Source organism: Marmota monax, unplaced genomic scaffold, assembly GCF_021218885.2.
Source record: "Marmota monax isolate L192 unplaced genomic scaffold, Marmota_monax_Labrador192_F-V1.1 WCK01_AAM20220418_F8-fsc00231, whole genome shotgun sequence".
NCBI lineage: Eukaryota > Metazoa > Chordata > Mammalia > Rodentia > Sciuridae > Marmota > Marmota monax.
The window spans coordinates 528,656-546,165 of record NW_026693458.1 but is presented as its reverse complement, the minus strand read 5'-3'; the positions used below and the strand labels follow the sequence as shown (position 1 = coordinate 546,165).

The following is a 17,510-nucleotide window of genomic DNA, read 5'->3' as shown; positions in this document are numbered from 1 at the left end:
ATTTTATTTTTATGTGGTGCTGAGGATCGAACTCAGGGCCTCACACATGCTAGGCAAGCACTCTACCACTGAGCCACAAACCAGCCCTCGGAAATACATTTTAAGAAAAAAATCCAACCTAAAATTCATATGTAGCCTCAGGAGACCCCCACTAGCCAAAATAATTTTGGAAAAGAAGACAAAGTTGGAGAACTCGCACTTCCTGATTTCAAAGCTTACTACAAAGCTACAGTAATCAAACCATGTGGTACTGGCATAAAAGCACATATACTGGCAAATGAAACATAAGTGAGAGGCCAGAAATAAACCCCCACATGTACCAGAAGTCTCAAAAGGGGATCAAATAATTTTCAACAAGGGGATCAGGACCATTCAGTGAGGAAAGGGCAATCTTTTTAACAAATGGTTGCAGATATCTGTATTCAAAACAATTAATTTGGAGCATTACCTTATGCCATATAAAAAATTAACTCAAAGTGTATCAAAGATCTAAACACAAGAGCCAAAACCAGAAAAATCTTAGAAGAAAATATAAGGTAAAATCTTCCTGATATTGGAGTTGGTGACAATTTCTTGGATATGAAACCAAACATTCAAGTAACAAACAAAAATATAGAAAGTTTGGACTTTATTAAAATTAAAAACTTTTGTGCATAAAAGGACATTATTAACAGAGTAAAAAGCAGCTAACAAAACAGGAGAAAACATTTGCAAATCATATATCTAAGAGATTAATATCCACAATAAATAAAGGATCCCTACAACTTAACACCCAGAAAACAACCCAATTCAAGTATGGGCTAAGGATTTAAATCGATGTTTCTCCAAAGAAGATCTGTAGATGGCCAAAAAGCATAGGAAAAGTTGTCAACATCATTAATCATTATGGAAATGTAAATTTAAACTACAATAAGATACCAACTCAGACCAATTAGGGTGGCTATTACCAAACAAAAACAACTAAGAGAAAACCAAATCTATGAGTGTTGGCATGGATGTGGAGAAATTAGAACTCATGAATTGTTGGTGGGAATGCACTGCAGCCACTGTGGAAAATGGTTTGGTTAGTTCCTCAAAAAAATCACCACATAATCCAGCAATTCCAGTTCTAAAAATATACCCCAAAGAAGTGAATAGACATTGACATATCAATGTTCATTGTAGTGTTATTCACAATAGCAAAGGGTGGAAGCAACCCCAAGTGTCTACCAATAGACAAATGGATGTTTAAAATGTGGTATGTGTGTGTGTATAGTGTACATATGTATACATGTGTATATATATATATATATATATATATATATATATATACATATTTATGCAATGAAAATATACACCTGCACAATGTACACACACAGTACACACATTCACACAAACACACATGTAATGGAATGTTATTGAGTCTTAAGGAGGGAAATTCTGATATGTGCTACAGCATGGATGCAACTTGAGGATATTTTACTAAGTGACAGAAGCCAGTCATGAAAAAACAATACCGTGTGATTCCCCTTGTATGAGGCCCCTAGAGTAGTAAAATTCATAGAGAGAGTGAGAATATAGAATGATGGTTGCCAGGGACAGGGGGAGTGGACAGTAGGGAGTTATTGTAAGAAAGACAAAGTCTGAGGGGAGATGAAAAAGGTTCTGGAGATGGTTGTTGGTGGCTGCCACAGTGTGAATGTGTTTAATACAAAACTGCACATTTAAAATGGTTCATATGGGCCAGGTTGTAGCTCAGTGGTACAGCATGCACCTAACATGCATGGAACCCTGGGTTCAATCCCCATCATTGAAAAAAAAAAAAAGTTAAAACAGTAAATTTTAGCTGGGTGTGATGGCGCGCGCCTGTAATCCCAGTGGCTTGGGAAGCTGAGGCAGGAGGATAGCGAATTCAAAGCCAGCCTCAGCCATGGTGAGGCGCTAAGTCAGTCAGTGTGACCCTGTCTCTAAATAAAATACAAAATAGGGCTGGGGATGTGGCTCAGTGGTCAAGTGTCCCTGAGCTCAATCCCTGGTACCCACCCCCCAGAAAGGTCAATTTTAAATTGTGCATCTTTAACCACAATTTAAAAGAAACCTGCACTAGCACTCAGTCATGCAAAGGGGCAAGAGGGTGCATGCCTGAGAAAAACAGGCACTGGAATGGGTGACGCTTACCTCTGACTTGAAAGGGGAAAAAAATGGGTCTGCCTCAAACAGCTGTGCTGGTGTGCAGCCTGGCGTGTAGGTGGCAACTGTGCTGCCGCTGGAATGCCAGGGTGCAGGGACAGCGTGGGGGCCACACAGCTAGTGAGCCCATGCTCCCTATCCCTGCAACAGGCCGGACGAATGGGGCACTGGGTGGTGACTTTGGGACACGAGTACAGATTCGTGGATGCTGAACTGCCCCTGAGCCCAAGGGCACGGGGAGGGCTTGGTGGGCAGGCATTGGGGTCCAGATAGCACAAGCAGATGGGGCTACCAAGTTTTGGGGCCTTCCCTGGCATGCCAATGGCAGCCAATTGCAGCCCTGTGCCACTGATGGAATCAGAGGCGTTTTCCTCCCCTTACCACAGACATGAACGTTAACCCATTCTTTTGGGGGTCAGGATGCCCCCTGAATTTGGGGGACTACTGATGCCCCCTGCTTGGGGGTCCTCCTCCCACCCCCTTCAGTATGGGAAGCTCACTTTCCTCCCTTTACCCCTTCCCCCAGATCACCTTCTCAGAGGCATCTCTGCGCACCCCTCAACTCCTTCCTTTTCCCCATTTGTTCCCTGCATTTACAAATGTAAAAACACACCCACTGGCTCCCTTCACTCCAGGGAGGATTCTAACAAAGCTGAGACTCTGCTAAGCCTTCAATGTCTACAGTAGGTGCTCAATAAATATCTAAATAGGGGGGTGTTGGGAGAAGGGAGGAAAGGCGCATTTGCAGAAGATGGAGAGAAAGGAGAAAACAGGGAAGGTATCAGAGAAGGCCTGTTTGGTGCTGCAGATGGCAGCCGGCCTGGAAAATTTTTGAGTACCAGGAAAGTGTCAGGTGGACATGCATAGAGCAGGTGTTTTGGTCATGGTCAGCTGCAGAGAGGGGACCATCCTGTGGGCAGGGAGGATGGACAGAGGCAGCATCTCAGTGATCAGTGCCTGAGAAACTTGCAGAGGGAGGGCTTTTCCAGGCACATTCTGGAAGGAGGCAGGCTGAAGCTTGAGTGGCTCAGGGGCCACAGGGTCAGATTGGGGAAGTGTGGGCGCCTTGCTTGCTTACTTCCTCCTACCTCTTACCAGGCAGCTCCTCTTTGGGCTAGGCATTTAATTGCTTTGGGCCTCAGTTTTCACTTCTGTAAAATGGCACCGACACCATGACCCAGGCAGTATGGCTTAGGACTAGTAACCCTGGTGAAGAACCGGAGCGTAGTGTCTAGGAGGCATTTGGTAAGTGTTGATGACTACAATCATCATCTGTGAACAAGAAAATGGAAGAGTTCAAAAGGGAGGACTGCTCACAGTTGCTGTTCCTTGCACACAGGGGCCTCCAGAAGTTTCTAGCTTTGGTGACTAGACAACTCAGGGTTTTGGCCACTGTGCTCTACTACTGCTTTGGCACTGCTGTCACAGGAAAGGAAGTGTGTCCATTAGGTAATTGGGCAGCACCCTCCCCAGCAGGGCTCCCTCTGGGCCTCCTTTCAGACTCCCCTTTTCTGCAGGAATTCACACCAAGGTGCTAATGCTGGACAATGGCTTAATAGTTATTCCTTTACCAGAGCCGAAGTAAGTAAAAAAAAAACCACCCTTGAGGAAGGAAACCAAAGGTGACATTGGAATTGAGGCAGGGAGGGTTATGTTCATCCCGGGCAGCTCAGAGGTTTCGGGTGTGCGTGTGTGGGGGTGCCCCTACCCTTATTCCCAGGTTCTTTTTCCCACCCTTCACTTTCCTCATGCTAGTCCTGGAGCTAAGGCCCTTTCACTGGTTAAGGGGCCACCTGTTTGGGGAGGGTGGTGGACTCTGAGGGCAGACTGTGACTCAGTGGGAGGGAGGACCTTCACGGAGCTCCCTGGGATGCAAAGCCCCTTGGCAGGTGCCGGCTGGGCAATGATGCTGGGCTGTGCCTCCTCCAGGTGCTGTGAGGGAGCGGAGGCCTGAGGACTTGGGATTCACTTGCAGCCATCAGCATTTCCCCATTTTATGTAAATTGTGCCACAGGGGGAAAGGGAAAGAAGACGGTGAGGGAGGCAGGCAGATTTCTTACCCAGCAGGGGTGCCCAAAGGATGCCACAGCTAGGGAGGGGTCAAGGGACTCCGTCCCCCAGAGGACTCCTTTTCTCTCCCCCCCACACCAATGCCCCTGAACACAGCAGGTGAGGCCAGAGATCCAGTTCGGGGCACAGGCTGCAGGGGCGACAGCCACAACCTAGCCCTTGGGCTCTGCCTCCCCATTTCTGCTGCACAGATGCGGTGGCTAGGCTGTCCTCCCAGACCCTACGTCTGGGGGCTCGAACTGAGGTTTCTGGCAGCACAAACGTCAGGTAAGCTGTCTCCTTACAGAGCTGACCCATGCCAGCGCGCTCGCACGTCCCCTGATTTTTGTCCTCCTCGTCCGGGGGGCTGAGCATGAGGGCAGTCCATGGGCTCGAGGGAGGGAGTGGAGCAGCCCCCAGCCAGGGAGGAGGGGAAGGGGAAGCTGTGGCCGAGCCAGAAACTCTCTCGGAACTCGGGAAGGGAGAGAGGCGGCAAGGCCCAAGAAAAGAGAGGAACAGTCCCCTCTCCGCCTCACTCTGGGGTCAGAAAAAAGTTAGGGCGAAGGAGTTGCTTCTTGGCTTTCTGGAGAGGAAGGACATCCTGCGGGCTCTCCTCCTGTACCCAGGGACAGGGAGGGCTCCCCAGCCTGCCTTTCCTCGGCGCCCCGGGTCCACCGTCTCCCTCCAGGGTCCCCCCAGCCCATCTTCTTCCCTCGGAATTTCCCCGGCCCACTTTCTCCCAAGGGGTCCCCGCAGCGCCCCTTCTCCCCCGGGACCCTCCGGCCCACCTTCTCCCCCGGCCCGCCTTCCCGGCGGCGGGAGCGGGGCCCAGGCCGGCGGGCGGAGGCGGCGCCACCCGGGGCGCTGACGTAGAGGCCGCTTGGCGGCCGGGGGTCCCTTCGGTGGGGCCGCGGCTCCCCGCCCGCCGCCCCCGCGCGTCCATTCCCTTTTGTGTCCCGCGCGCGGCCCGGCCCCGCGCACACTCGCGCCCTGCGCCCCGCGGGCCGGCGGGCGGCTCCCGGCGCGGCCCCTCCAGCCAGCGCGCCGGCATTGTGTGGACGCGCCCGGCCGGGAGCGCGCGCGGGGGCTGTCGTGCGCCCCCGTCCCCGTCCCCTCCCGGCCGCGGCGCCGCCTGCGCCCCGCCGCCTCCGCCGCCCCCGCGCGGCCCGGCCCCCGGCCCGGCCCGGCCCGACCCGGGCAGCGCAGCGGCGGGGCGAGCGGCGGCGCGGCGCGGCAACATGGCGACGGTGCCCGTGTACTGCGTCTGCCGGCTCCCCTACGACGTTACCCGCTTCATGATCGAGTGCGACGCCTGCAAGGACTGGTTCCACGGCAGGTGAGCGCGCCGTGGCCCCCGCCTGGCCGGGCCCGGCTCCCGCCCGGCCAAGCCCCGCGCCTCCGGCTGCGCGCCTCAGGCCCGGCTCGGGGACCGGCCGCCGCCGCATTCCGGGCGCCCGGGTCTGGCCGGGCCGGGCCGCGCGCCCTTTTGTGCCCAGGGCGGGGGCGCTGGGCGCTGGGCCCGCGCCGGGCGCCCCCGGCCGCCGCGCACAAAGCGAGGCCCGCGGGCCGGGAGGTGGGCTCGCGGCGCCGGGAAGTTGGGGCTCCGGGCCCGGGCCGGGCCGGCTGACAGCGGGGCCGCGGCGGCCGTGGAGGCCGGGCACCGGAGGGAGGCCCAGGCCCGGCGCCCCCGCCGCCTCCCCCTGCGAAGTTGCAGGAACTTTCCCCGCGCGGGCTCGGGGCGGCCGGGCCGGGAGAGGCAGGCGCGCAGCCGGGCGCGGGTCCCCGGAGAGGAGCGAGTGGCGGGCTCCGGAGCTGGCAGGGCTGGGGCGGCCGAGGGGACTCGGGCGAGGTGGCGGCCAGGGCCCCCACCCTCCGCCGGGGCAAGGGAGCTCCCTCGGACCTTGTCCTGGCGGGCAGGACCCCTCCCCGGTCTCCGCGCAGCTCCTAGTCCCGGCCGGCCTGCGGGCCTGGGCGGGAGTGCGGTGGCAGAACGGTGTCTCTGTGTGTGGGGGGTGGGGGTTGTGGCTTTGCCGCCTCCTCTCTGGCCTTCGCGGTTCCCCATTTCCCTCCTCTCTGTCCCAGGCAGGGACACCCCAGTTTTGACATGACCTTATGCTCTCTAAGGAAAACGGGGAGCCGGGAAGGAGGTGAGCCCAGATACTGAAACTCGCTCTCTTGGCCCTTGCCCATTTCCACGACCTGGCCGTGTGCCTAGTTTTCAAGAGATGAGGTCCCTTCCCACCCAGAAGTAAAAAGAGGAGGAGGAAGAGGTGGCCCTCCTGCCTAAACTGCTCCAACAGGTTCTCTTGAGTCTGACTTTGCCTGTGGGATGTGTTTGGGCCTGGTGGGGGTGGGGGCTGGCCTGGGGCTGGATAGGGCTGTGTGCCCTCTGGGGTTCCAGTCTTCAATGCCCAGGAGCAGGCTGGAGGGAGGGCAGGGGGTATGGCGGTAGGTGGTCCCTGATCCTCTGTCCAGAGAGGAGACCCTCCTGCTTATTCTCAACTGTGATTGGTCAGTGGCTTTTAAAAGTGAGCTGAGGCCTCTGGTCCAGCCTGGCTCCTGAACATGTGGGGAGCTGGGTGGTCAGGATGTGACCTGGCCTGGTTACATTTGTCAGCCCTGGGCCTGCATCCTATCTCCATGCCTGTCATAGGGATATCCCTCAGGAGGGTGTGGGGCTCTTTGGCTCACTGAAATCTTTTGAGCCTCCTGGGTGGCCCTCCTGAGATGCCCCAGGCTATCAGAACAGGGGAGACCAGGTGTGGCTCTGCCCAAACAGGGCCACCACAAACACCCACCAATTGCCATCCATCTCAGAGGGATTTGTGGACACACCACAGTGGCTGAGAGCCTGTAGTACTCAGATCTCAATATGCTGGGAAGCTGGCTCTGAATGTCCCTGAAAGTGGTGGGGTCCCTTCCTTCTCCCCTGTCCCCACCCAGGACCAGCTGGGTACCTGTCAGCTCCCTGTTGCTGTCTATACTCAGTGCCCAGACTGGGGCAGGCAAGAGGGCTTGATCTTTGTCATGTGCCCAGGGCGACCCTCTGGGAAGGCAAGGCTAGTTCTGAGCTGGACTTCCAGGCCAGGGGAAAACCCAGGAGTAAAGGGCAAGCCGGGGAGAGGGACTGGGAGCTGGCCTGAGGGGTTGGTGTTTTTGCTGCTTTGGTCCAGACAGAGGCAGAGGCAGAGGAGATAGACGCTTGAAGGAAGATTTTGGGGGGGACCTTATCTCCTGTTCCTTATCTGAGGTTTGCAATTTGATTCAGTAAAGGCAGTTGATCAGCTGCCACCTATTTGGGGTGGCCCTGAGTTCTGAAAGGGGGTCAGCCATGGGACATATTTTCTCATTCCTCTAATCAAGGGTCCCTTGCCCAAGTGAACCCTGAGCAGGGAAAGCCCCGTTGTGGGTCTGGATCCCTGGTTGGCTTGGGGCTGGAGCTGCGGTGGGGGGAAGGTTGGAGTTGGGCCTGGTGGGCCAGGCAGTGCGCTGTGGCTCCCACAGCCCTGGCAGATCCCTGGGCCTCCCTTGGCATCACTGCTTGTATGTAAAGTGAAGGCGTGGGGCAGCCCTGCGGGCTTCTCAACCTCCAGGTGTTCTTGGACAGCCAGACCTCTTCCTGGCCCTGCAGACCACCTGCCTATTGTTCACTTCACAGTTCACATTTCAACTCACTTTTTAAAAGTTTGCATGTTTTTACACTTTGTGTTCTGCGGGAACTTTAGACTTGCAGAAGGGCTTAAAAAGCGGCAGTTTCCTTACTTGTCCCCTCCGTTCCACTTCCCCTAAAGTTAACATCTCACATGGTAACCACGGCGCCAGTGTCGAAACCAAGGAGAGAGCCGTGGCACACCGCTGTTGACTGAACGGCAGGCTTTATTCAGATCAGCTTAACCAGGTTTCCCTCCTGGATGTCCTTTTCCTGTTCCAGGATCTCACATCACATTTAGTTCCCTGGGTCTCCTTGCTCTGGTGAATACTTCTTTTAAAAGGAAACTTCGTATCATTGCCTGAAATAGAACATTAGTGTAACTAGCCATACACAGTGACTGTAAAAATAAATACAGTAACTGTTGAAGTCAAAAGCCTCTGTTTGTCCTACCTTAGGTCACATTATGTTCCTTCAGTGAACCTTGCTTTGGGGAGAGTTGGAGAGAGGGTCTCCCACCTCACAGTGGCAGCATCTGGGGCTGAGGATTCGACTGGGGGCAGCTTCTTTCTAGGGCCCCATCTTGCTTCTAATTCATGGCTGCAGGGACACCAAGCCCCATAGCACACCTTGAGGGCAGAGAAGGGGGCACAGCCCTGCTGGGCTGGGCATGGGTGCCATCCCCGGGGTACCCTGCATACCCTGGAAGAGGCAGTGTGGGGGTGGGAGCAGATGGGGAAGGAGACCCTCTTTTCAGCCCCTGGGATGTGAGTGTCATACCTGAGTTACCTCTTTCCCAAATCGTTGCAAGATTCTTCCTCCACTCTCACCTTGACCTTGGCTGGTGCTCGTGGCACTGGGTACCTCATCAGCCAGCTGGTCTTTGCTGACCTCCATGCAGTACGGCCTGGGAATTCAGGCTTTTACTAAACAGGGATGGATTTGGGGGCAGGACCTGGTAGGAGGTAGCTGGAGGCCAGTTGCCACCTGACTGTCTTGTGCACTCTGTTTGGTGGGGATGTGGTGCCTTGCCCCGGTGTAGGGAACCTATCCTCTCCTTTCAGAGGTCTTACTTTCCGACAGACTCCTTGGGTCATGGGCTGTTGTCTCTCTTTGTGCCTGTGCCTTCCATCTGGAAGATGAGACCAGACCCCATGCCCTCCACCCCTGCCTCAGCCATATCTCGACGACCTGGCTTCTCACCTGGTTGCTAATTTGATTGGAGCATTTGAATCTCTGGGAAGAATGATTCTGTTAAAGCACCCAACGTCCTTCAACCATAGCTCTCTGCTCCTCTTTCAGCTGCTTGTCCTATTGCATTTGAAGGGTTTTGGGAAACATCGTCTGTTAAATTGGCTTGAAAGAGCTTGAAGGCTGCGCAGGTGACTTTGGTGACAAAAAATTTCATTTATTTTTCAGTAAATATTTGTTGGTGTGAATTCTACGAGGGGCTTGAAGTTGGCCAGGAGAGCTCTGGGGTCAGCCAGACAGGTCTCTCCTCTCTTACAGGGTTTCTTGTAGGGAAATCACACTTGCAGATGGAGTCCCATCTCAGGCTGGTGAGTCTTGTCACAGAGGGGGTGAGTGAGTGCTCTGAGCGTAGAGAATAGGGTTGGGAGAGGAGGAGGCCATCAGGGATACCCGTAGGTGTAGCCGGGAAGTCGGCTTCTCTGAGATTGGAAGCCACACTGGGGGTTCTGAACAAAGAAGGGGCAGGAGTTTTGACAGGGTCCAACCTGGTAGCCAGCAGTTGGGGGCAGTGAGCCAGTCAGAGGCAAGGGCTACCATCCAGGTGGGAGAAGACAGGGCTCCTGTAGGGTGTGGGGAGATGGTCAGATTCTGGAAATGCCTGGAAGTGCATTGCTGGAGGCTCGCCTGGCATGGCCCCTCTGACCCTGTATTCTGTCTTTCGCTCTGGGCTCTGTTTGCCCTCCTTGCTGGGGGCTCTTTCTTTGTGTCCATCTTCCTTAGGAGTGAGATGGACTATGGGATGTCAGTATGTCCCCTCCTTGTGGCAGAGCTGTGTCTGGGTACCTGGGGACGGGGAGCAGGCTTGTGGTTGTGCCCAGTGGGCTGGCTGTGGTGTTGCCAGTGGAGTGTGTGGGAGGGGAGGAGGCCCTGCCGTGGTCAGATGTGAACACTGAACTCTGGGTGACCAGGACCCCAGAAGCTGAATGCTAGGGGAAGGGTCCTCCCCACGGGGGCAGTGTCATGGAGTGTTTAGGAAGAATGATTCATCAGTTTAAGACAAGGACTTCTCCCTGTGTGTTTCTGAACTTCTGGGGGAGGTGGGAAGAACGTTTGGCCGATTTCTAGAGGGGAAAGCAGACCTCCCTGTTTTTGTTCAAAAGAGGTGTCTCGAAGGGAGCAACTTGACATAAGCCTCATCCTAATTGCCAGAATGTTTGATGTGAGCCTCAGAACTGCAGCCCACATTTGTTTGGAGCCATGTGGGCATCAGGTGTGGCCACAAATAGCCTAAGATCTGGGCTGAGATTTGGTATGCTTGGTGTCAACCCTGCCACCTCTGGGTACCTTCTTCTCTGTGGCCATCTCCTCATAGTACCTTGCTACTTGCCAGATTGATTTTTTACCCCCACCTGGTTCAGGGGACTGAGTCCAGGGATTCCGTACCACTGACCTATATCCCCAGCCCTTTTTGTGATTTTATTTTGAGACAGAATCTCACCAAATTGTGGAGGTTGGCCTCAAACTTGTGATCCTCCTGCCTCAGCCTCCTGAGTAGCTGGGATTATAGGTGTGCATCGTGACCTGCTAGTGTTGCCAGGTCCTATTTTAAAAGAATGGCAGGATTTGTTGTTGGGAATAAACGTGGGCCATCATATGATGTTCCCTGATGGAGTTTACTAGAAGAATCTAACTCCTAAAATTCATGGTAAGGGTAAGACAAAGTCCACCAGTTGGTTTGTGGAGTTATGGATGGGGATGGTCATTGCTGTAGGGGCTGACCTCTGGGCAGTGTTCCCTGCCTTAGGGGCAATTGTACATTCATCATCTTATTTTGTTCTCATATTGAATCTGAGTGGTAGACGGGGCAGGTCACACCATGATCCACATTCTCAGCACTAAGCCAGAGGCAGCCGGAGGAGATGTCACATAGCTCAGTGACATGCAGGTTTCCAGACTTCAGGAGGCGTCCTCTGACCTGCAGCAGGCAGATGCACACTCCCTGAGAGCGTGCAGGTAAGGAGGTGGCATCTGGCTTATGCTCCTCTGGCTCAAGGACCTGAACAAATACCAGGTTCTGGTAACTGTTCATGTCCACAGTTGTGACAAAGCACCAAATGGAACTGTCACAGAGGAGAGTTGCAAACTGGGCTAGGTAAGGGACGCGTTCCCTCCAAGCAGCTCCATCCTGGTCTCAGTCTCTGAGGGGCCCTCTCATTGCAGCGCCTCCCTCTCTGTGTCCCTTCTCTGCCTGTTCATTGTCCACCCTAACTTCTGCTACCTGGAGTCCCAGCTCTGTGGCTTGGTGGTGGTAGAGGACTCTCACTGTGCCTCCACCTGGCCACCCAAGTGCTGGGGAAAACAGAATTCTAGCCAGGACGGCTTTCATCTCAGGCCTGGGAATGGAAGGTCTCTGTGCTGTCTGTCCAGGCTAATGGAGAAATCAGTCTTCTTTCTTTCTTTCTTTTTTTAAGTTGAGGTAGAATTTATTTATTTATTTATTTTTTTAAAGAAAGAGTGGGGGGGGGGAGAGAGAGAGAGAGAGAATTTTTTTTTTTTAATATTTATTTTTTAGTTTTCGGCAGACACAACATCTTTGTTTGTATGTGGTGCTGAGGATCGAACCCGGGCCGCACACATGCCAGGCGAGCGCGCTACCGCTTGAGCCACATCCCCAGCCCCTGAGGTAGAATTTAGATAACATAAAATGAACCATTTTAAAGTACATGTTAGTGGCATTCGGTGCATACATATTGTTTTGCAGCCATCATCTCTAGTCCCCAAATATTTTCATGATGCCAAAGTGGATCCCCATCCTGTAAGCTGCCATTCCCTGTTCCCTTCCGTCCCTTCAACCCTGGACGACCACCCGTCTGCTCTCTGGCTCTCTGGGTTTATCTATTCTGGGTACTTTGTTATTTCATATAAATAGACTCATACAATATGCAACCTTTCGAATCTGGCCTCTTTTTACTGAGAGTGATGTTTTTGAGGCTCCTCCTCATCGCAGCCTGGGTCAGTATTCATTGATTTTTAAGGGCTGAACATTATTCCGCTGTATGAGGCCAAAGTTTATCCATTTATCAGCTGATGGACATTTGGATCCTTTCCACCTATGGCCGTTGTAAATAGTGATGTTGTGAACATGTGTGCACAAATGTTCGGTTGAACACCTGTTTTCAGTTCTTTGCTGCATACTAACCACGTGGGCATACGGCTGCTGAGCTACACCCCCAGCCCTATATTTAACTTTTCGAGTAACCAACAAATTATTTTCCATAGGGGCAGTGTTCTTCTCCACATCCTCACCAACACTTGTTATTCTCCTTTTTTTTTTCTATCATAAGTCATCCTGGTGGGTGTGAAGTGGCATTTCATTGCGGTTTTTGCTTGCATTTCCATAATGATTAATGATGTGAAGTATCTTTTTATGTGCTTGTTGGTGATTTTTCTTTGGAGAAATATCTACTCAAGTCCTTTTTTTGGGGGGGGGGGTGCTGAGGTACTGGAGATTGAACCGTGATACATGCTAGCCAACCCCCTTGGCCCATTTTTAAATTGGATTGTTGTTTTTTTATTGCTGAGATTTAACGGTTCTTTATATATGCTACAGACTATAACTTTATCAGCTACACAATCTGCAGGGTTTTTTTTTTCCCCTGAGAACCTGGGCTGTCTTCTCACTTTCTTGAAAATGTCCATTGATATACAAAGTTTTTAACTTTTTTTTTTTAAGAGAGAGAGAGAGAGAGAGAGAGAGAGAGAGAGAGGGAGAGAGAGAATTTTTAATATTTATTTTTCAGTTTTTCGGCAGACACAACATCTTTGTTTGTATGTGGTGTTGAGGATCGAACCCAGGCCGCACGCATGCCAGGCGAGCGCGCTACCACTTGAGCCACATCCCCAGCCCCAAAAGTTTTTAACTTTGATGATGTTCAGTGTATGTACTCTTTCTTTTGTTGCTCAGGCTTTTGGTGTCCTATCTATCTAAGAATCTGTTGCCAAATCCAGGATTATGAGGATTTATACTTGTGATGTCTTCTAACAGTTTTATGGTTTTAGCTTTTATATAAGTTTTTCAGCCATTTTCAGCCTATTTTTATAGTGGTAGGAGGTGGGATCCAGGTCCATTCTTTTGCATGTGGATATCCAGTTGTCCCAGGACCATTTGTTGAAGAATATCCTTTCTCCACTGAATGCTTTTGGTGCCCTTGTTGAAAATTATTTGGCCATATACACAAGGGTTTATTTTTGAACTTGAATTTTGTTCCATTAGTCTGTACGCTATCCTTATGTCCGTACCACACTGTTTTGATCATTGCAGTAGATTTGTGTGTGTGAGTAGGGGGAGTTCTGGGGCAGCTCAGGGCCCCATCCACACTAGGCAAGTTCTGTACCACTGAGCTACACCCCTAGCCCTGTAGTAAGTTGGATATCAGGAAGCATGAGTCCTTCAGCTTTGTTCTTGTCTAAGATTCCTTTGGCTGTTTGTGGCCTCTTGCAATGCCCTGTGTTTTAGGATTGGCTACTGCAGTTCTAAGAAGGCTGTTGGAATTTTTGGTAAGGATCACATTGCATCTGTAGATTGCTTTGGGTGATATTGTCATCTCAACAGCATTAAGTCTTCAGACAACCCATGAACGTGGAAATGTCTCTCCATTTATGTGTGTCTTCTCTAATTTCTTTCAGCAAAATTTTGTACTTTGTTTGGGGGTGGGTACCAGTGATTTAACTCAAGGGCTCTTTATCACTGAGCTACATCAGCACCCCTTTTTATTTTTTAGTTGTAGTTGGACAACAATACCTTCATTTATTTATTTTTATGTGGTGCTGAGGATAGAATCCAGGGCCCTCACTTGCTAGGTGAGCGCTCTACTGCTGAGCCATGACCCGAGCCCCTTTATTTTTTATTTTGAGGCAGAGTCTTGCTAATTTGTTGAGGCTGGCCTTGAACTTGTGATCCTTTTGTCTTGGCCTCCCAAGCCACTGGACATTTTGTACTTTTCAGTGTTCATGTCCTTCACCTCCTAGGTGGTTTTTTTTTTTTTTTTTTTTGGTGTTTGTGGATGCATTGTAAGCAGAAATGGTTAATTTTTTTTTTTTATTCATTGCTAGTACTCCGCACCCCCCCCCCCCCCCCCCCCCCGGGCAGGGACATGCTGGGAATCAAACCCAGAACCTTGTGCATGCTAGACAAGAACTCTACCACTGAGCCATACCCCAGTCTCATTGCTGGTGTTTTTATCCTTATTTGTAATCACTTTTCAACATGTAATAACTGGGTTTCCAGAACCACACTTGTGCAGGGTGTTTATGCACATGCTGTGTGTGTATATTTAAGATGCCATGTGCCTCCTGCATGTCTGTGTGCTGTCTTTTTTTTTTTTTAACTGTGGATTGAACTCGGGAACTTTACCATTGAACTACATCCCTAGCCCCTTTACGTTTTATTTTGAGAAAGGATCTCACTAAGATGCCGATGCTGGTCTTGAACTTGTGATCCTTCTGCCTCAGCCTCTTGAGTTGCTGGGATTATAGGCATGTGCCACCATGCCTGATGCTATCTTCCTTTTTGACCATAAGCATTTGTCAACCCTCTCTGCCAGATGCAGGCATTTCTGCATGCATGTGGGATCCCTTTTGAACTGTGCTTGAGGGTCCTCTTGTACAGTCTCCATCTCCTTCCCCTGACTGCCATCCTCCCTGAGCCCTGCCTTTGTGGTTGGAGATTTGGTGGTGCCAGTCCTTGGCCTCCAGAGCTTGGGGTGAAGACAGTGAGCGATCTTGGAGCGGTGCTGGTGTTCCAGGTGGCAGCACACGGCCTCGTGGATCTCGATGCGGCATTGAGAGCTTGGCGGGTTATTCCCATGCCAACCAGCGCTCAGAGGGCTCAGCTGCCAGAGTCAATACGACAAAGTGGCAGGTCGGATGTGCAGTAGGCTACCCCAGTAGTACTTCTTCATTGGTAAAAGTGTCAGGAAGCTCCAAGACTAGCCAGGGGAGCCCAACAGGCTAGGAAGAGGACACCTGGAGTGTCCTGGGGTCAGGGATACCTGGAGCTAAAGCTGGGTGGGTCAGGAGGGGCAGATTGGCTAGGAGGTGGCAGAGGACCCTAGCCTGGCATGGGTAGGGTATGCTCCTTTGGGTCCAGGGACCCAAGAAACTTGCAGGGAGGCCAGGAGGGAATGCTGAGGCCATGCAAAGCCTTGGGTTGGGGAGGGACCTGCGTCCTCTCCCGCTCCTTGTAATGTCCATCCAAAGACCACAGTAATGGTCAGGGAGGGGAGGTACCTGACTAGGTCCTTGCAGCCAGACCCAAGCAGGCTGTCAGAGGTCACATGGCCTGCAGGCGCTGGAGGGCCAGCAAATGAGAGCAAAGGTCACGAAGGCGTGACAGGGCCAGCAGAAAGAGAGCCTGCTGAGATATAGGCCTCCCTGCCTCATGGGGCCAGGAGGGAGGCCAGAGGGAGCCACCAAGGACAGTGGCTCAGGCCTTTGGAGGAGCCGTGTGCTGAGCAGGCTGTGTCTTAGGAGTCTCTGGCTGTGCGTGGTAAGGCTGACTCCTCCAAAGTGGGAGCACCGCTTTCTGATCCACACAGAATGCTTGGTGGCCAGCAGCAGCCCTGAGACTGTATAAAGCTCCCATTTTTGTGTGTGTGGTCTACTAACCAAACCCAGGGCTTTCCGGATGCCAGGGAAGCACTCTACCACCGAGCTACACCCCAGCCCTCCTCCTTCATCTGGTCCCCGAAGGCTGTGGGCTGGGACAAGGGCAAGGGTCTGATTGGCCTTGGGGAGTGTTATGGGCCCAGGGTTTGGGATGAGGACTGACACACCCAGACCCTGGACAGCCAGACTTGAGCACAGAACTGGACCCCGGCCCGCTACCACTGCTGCTGACCGTTCCAAGTTCCTGGAGGACTGTCATAGACCAGTGGGCTGGACAGAAGATCGGCGTGTGGCTCTGTGACTGACCTCTGTCTGGTGGTTTTGGAGCTGCTGCCTGTAGTCGGGGGTTGTAGAGCCACACACAGGGAGGGGCTTCCTTGCCTGCAGTTTGTACACAACCATCAGGCCCCTCCAATGCCACCCTGGGCCTTGAAGCAGCTCTGCAGTGGGCCCCCGACCTGAGGCTGCTCTGTAGAGACCCGATATGGGGAGGCCCAGCTGCCAGCCAGGTACCCGGCCAATCATGAGGCCCTTACTCCTTCCATTCCAGCTCACACCCGGGCTGGATAGGGACAGGGAGGCTTTGTGCCACTCCTGGCTGTGCCTGGTGACTGCATATCCCACACCAGGCATACCTTGGTCTCAGGGCCCAAGCATCCTGCACAGACTGCACTGGGAGGCAGGAGGTGTGCGGGTGACTGGACGTGGGTCCTCATCTGTCTGTCCATCCAGCTGGCCACATTTGCTGAACTCCCTGGGGGGGGGGGTCTATTAGCCACTGGGATGTGGCATGAGGAAGGCAGCAAGGTCCCTATGTTTATGGGTGGCACACACCAATAGTAGACTCCATTGAGGGACCATGGCTGGGAATGCACATCAGGCGGGCACATCTCTTGTTGCCAGCCACCCAGAAGTCTGTGCTAGGGAATCCCCTGAGGGGATAGCTGGCCCCAAGAGAGGGGACAGGCTGTGGGTGAGCCTGTAAGCCATGGGTGGGAGTTTGCATTTAATTTCCAATGCAAAAAAAGGTAGGACCAGGACAGGGGCCCAACATTCTCTAGTTGGCGTTTTTACAAAGGTCTCTCAGAGGGTTGCCAGGATTGTAGACAAGATGGAGAGGGGCTGGGGCTGGGGCTCAGTGGCAGAGCGCTCGCCTAGCACGTGTGAGATCCTGGGTTCGATCCTCAGCACCGCATAAAAATAAATAAATAAAATAAAGTCATTGTGTCCATCTACAACTAAAAAAAAAAAAAAAAGATGGAGAGAGACCAGAGGCCGGTTAGAAGCTGACAGTGTCAGGGGAGGAGCGGAAGATCCCTGGGGTGAGAGCTCACGGGGCCCTGGGGTGGCCCTGGAGTGACCCTGGGACGGGGAGTGGAGGAGCCCTGGCTGAGAGAACCCCCGGGTCCAGGGCGCAGGAGCTGGGGCTGGGCGAAGGTTGCCTGCCCCATGGAAGGTCTGAGTCTGCTCCTGCTCTGGGCTCCACCAGTGTCCACTCCACTAGAGGACAGAGACTAGCTGCCCTTGCCGTTGCCGTGCTGGGGAGCTAACACAGGCTCCTGGGTGCTAACAGGCGCTTTACCATCCACCCCACCCCCAGTCCCAAGACAGCTGCCCTTGGCCTTGAGGTTTGCACAGTGCAGTCCTTATCTGTGTGGCTGACCCTCTGATCTGCCCCTGTGTGCTCATTGGCCTCTCTGTCCTGTCCCCCTGCGGTGGCCTTGTGCCATCTGAGTTGCTCCTGGGCCCTGGGTGTGGAGCCCGTGGTAGCCATTGGTGCTCATTG

General features: G+C 52.9%; 1 protein-coding gene across 1 annotated transcript in view; it reads left to right on the top strand.

Annotated features, from left to right (window-relative positions):
* Window positions 1-5,399: 5,399 nt before the first annotated feature.
* Window positions 5,400-17,510, top strand: part of Phf2 (PHD finger protein 2) — an 89,791-nt gene continuing 77,680 nt past the window's right edge. Inside the window, exon 1 of the mRNA XM_046457709.2 lies at window positions 5,400-5,554. Coding sequence (XP_046313665.1) covers window positions 5,457-5,554 — 98 coding nt within the window. The 5' untranslated portion in view covers window positions 5,400-5,456. The remainder of the gene's footprint in view (window positions 5,555-17,510) is intronic.